At 47.6% G+C, this 2,500-nt stretch overlaps 1 protein-coding gene across 1 annotated transcript in view; it reads left to right on the forward strand.

Annotated features, from left to right (window-relative positions):
- Nucleotides 1-2,500, forward strand: part of LOC308382576 (neural cell adhesion molecule 1-like) — a gene marked incomplete at its 5' end in the record, with an annotated part of 58,838 nt that overhangs the window by 32,095 nt on the left and 24,243 nt on the right. Inside the window, one exon of the mRNA XM_080860972.1 lies at nt 384-509. Coding sequence (XP_080717098.1) covers nt 384-509 — 126 coding nt within the window. The remainder of the gene's footprint in view (nt 1-383; nt 510-2,500) is intronic.

Below are 2,500 nucleotides of genomic sequence, written 5' to 3' on the forward strand. Positions count from 1 at the left end.
AACCCAAAATAGAGCAGACAGTCGCGGTGAAACCAGCGCTGCCGCCGGCATGCTAAATAACAGTGCTTGGAGCACTTGTCCACACACACACACACACACACACACACACACACACGCTTGTACACACACACACATACACATTGTCAGAGACTCAAGCACCAATCTGACAGTTTAGTCTGTCAAGTTGCATCTCCTGAACATGCATCAGCAACACACAGACACACACACACAGACACAGACACACACACACACACACACACACACACACACACACACACACACACACACACACACACACACACACACACACACACACACACACACACACACACACACACACACGTTCTCTCTGTGTCTCTAACCCCCACTGTGTTGCTGTGCAGGCATGAACCTGATCACCATCCAGGGCCTGCGTCCAGAGACGGTGTACGAGCTGAGGCTGGCGGCCAGCAATGGGAAGGGTCAGGGAGAGAGCAGCCCAGTGGAGACCTTCAGGACGCAGCCCATCCGTAAGTCCCCTACTCTTCCTCCTCCTCTTCCTCTTCCTCCTCCTCTTCCTCCTCCTCTTCCTCTCCCACAGGTGGCCCTGTTGTGTCTGCAGCTCCTTGTAGGCCCTGATCCTGATCCCGTGTCCTCTCCTCACACTCACACACACACACACACACACACACTCCTCATAGGCCGTGATCCTGATCCCCTGTGTCCTCCACACACACACACACACACACATCTCCTCAGCCCTCTGACCTGCCGGATCATTCAAACAGGAGATACCCTACCAGTGTGTGTTTGGGGTGAGCCTCTGGGGTGGTTGTAAGTGTGTGTGTGTGTGTGTGTGTGTTTGTGTCTATGTGTGTGTGTGTGAGTGTGTTGATGGGGATGTGTCATCTTATTTCACACTGACAAGTAGGATGTTGGTGTTTTCTTGAATTGCACAGCAGCCCACTTAGGATGTGTCACTTCCCTTATGATGTCACGTGTCACTTCCCTTATGATGTCACGTGTCAATCCACTTATGATGTCATGTGTCACTCCCTTATGATGTCACGTGTCAATCCCCTTATGATGTCATGTGTCACTCCCTTATGATGTCACGTGTCAATCCACTTATGATGTCACGTGTCAATCCACTTATGATGTCACGTGTCAATCCCCTTATGATGTCATGTGTCAATCCCCTTATGATGTCATGTGTCACTCCACTTATGATGTCACGTGTCAATCCACTTGTGATGTCACGTGTCAATCCCCTTATGATGTCACGTGTCAATCCCCTTATGATGTCACGTGTCAATCCCCTTATGATGTCATGTGTCACTCCCTTATGATGTCACGTGTCAATCCTCTTATGATGTCATGTGTCAATCCTCTTATGATGTCACGTGTCAATCCACTTATGATGTCATGTGTCACTCCACTTATGATGTCACGTGTCAATCCACTTATGATGTCACGTGTCAATCCACTTATGATGTCATGTGTCACTCCCTTATGATGTCACGTGTCAATCCACTTATGATGTCACGTGTCAATCCCCTTATGATGTCATGTGTCACTCCACTTTTGATGTCATGTGTCACTCCCTTATGATGTCACGTGTCAATCCTTTTATGATGTCACGTGTCAATCCCCTTATGATGTCACGTGTCACTCCACTTATGATGGCACGTTTCAGCCCCTTTATTTTGTTGTCCTTTTGTGTTTGTGTGTTTGTGTGTTTGTGTGTTTGTGTGTTTGTGTGTGTGTTTGTGTGTGTGTTTGTGTGACTCTAGATGTGGCCTAGGCGTGATTGGGGTGGGTAATAATGGGTAAAACTCCTGGTTGTTGCCCCCTGCCCCTCTCCAGCCTCTACCCCCAACCCCCTTACCCTTCTGCCCTACCCTTTAACCCATGCTCTCATGGGGGAGTGGTTTGGAACCCCCCTCCCCTCCCTTCCTTCCTCCTCCTCGTCCTGCACCTGTTGCATTCTGGGAAAGGGGACTCCAAGGCAAACAGTCCCGTCCGTGAGTGTTCCATTCTTAAAGGTTCATCTGGCAAAGACAGCCATTTTCTGAAGCGAGAAGAATTTATATAGCAAGCGCACTAACGCAGGCCTGAGGAAGGAATATGACTGACAGTATATGCCTGTGATGGTTGTCTGATCAACTAATGGCTGACAAGAAGGAAAACTGAATTCATAACATCTCTGCAGTTCTTTTAACTCAAAGATGAAGATGGCAACCAACATTAATACAGTATCACAGACTCTTAAAGATCTTAAAGATGGCGCCCAACATGAATACAGTATCACACACTCTTAAAGATGGCACCCAACATGAATACAGTATCACAGACTCTTAAAGATGGCACCCAACATGAATACAGTATCACAGACTCTTAAAGATGGCACCCAACATGAATACAGTAGCACAGACTCTTAAAGATGGCACCCAACATGAATACAGTAGCACAGACTCTTAAAGATGGCACCCAACATGAATACAGTGACACAGACTCTTAA

Source organism: Sprattus sprattus (assembly GCF_963457725.1).
Source record: "Sprattus sprattus genome assembly, contig: scaffold_124, whole genome shotgun sequence".
NCBI classification, from domain to species: domain Eukaryota; kingdom Metazoa; phylum Chordata; class Actinopteri; order Clupeiformes; family Clupeidae; genus Sprattus; species Sprattus sprattus.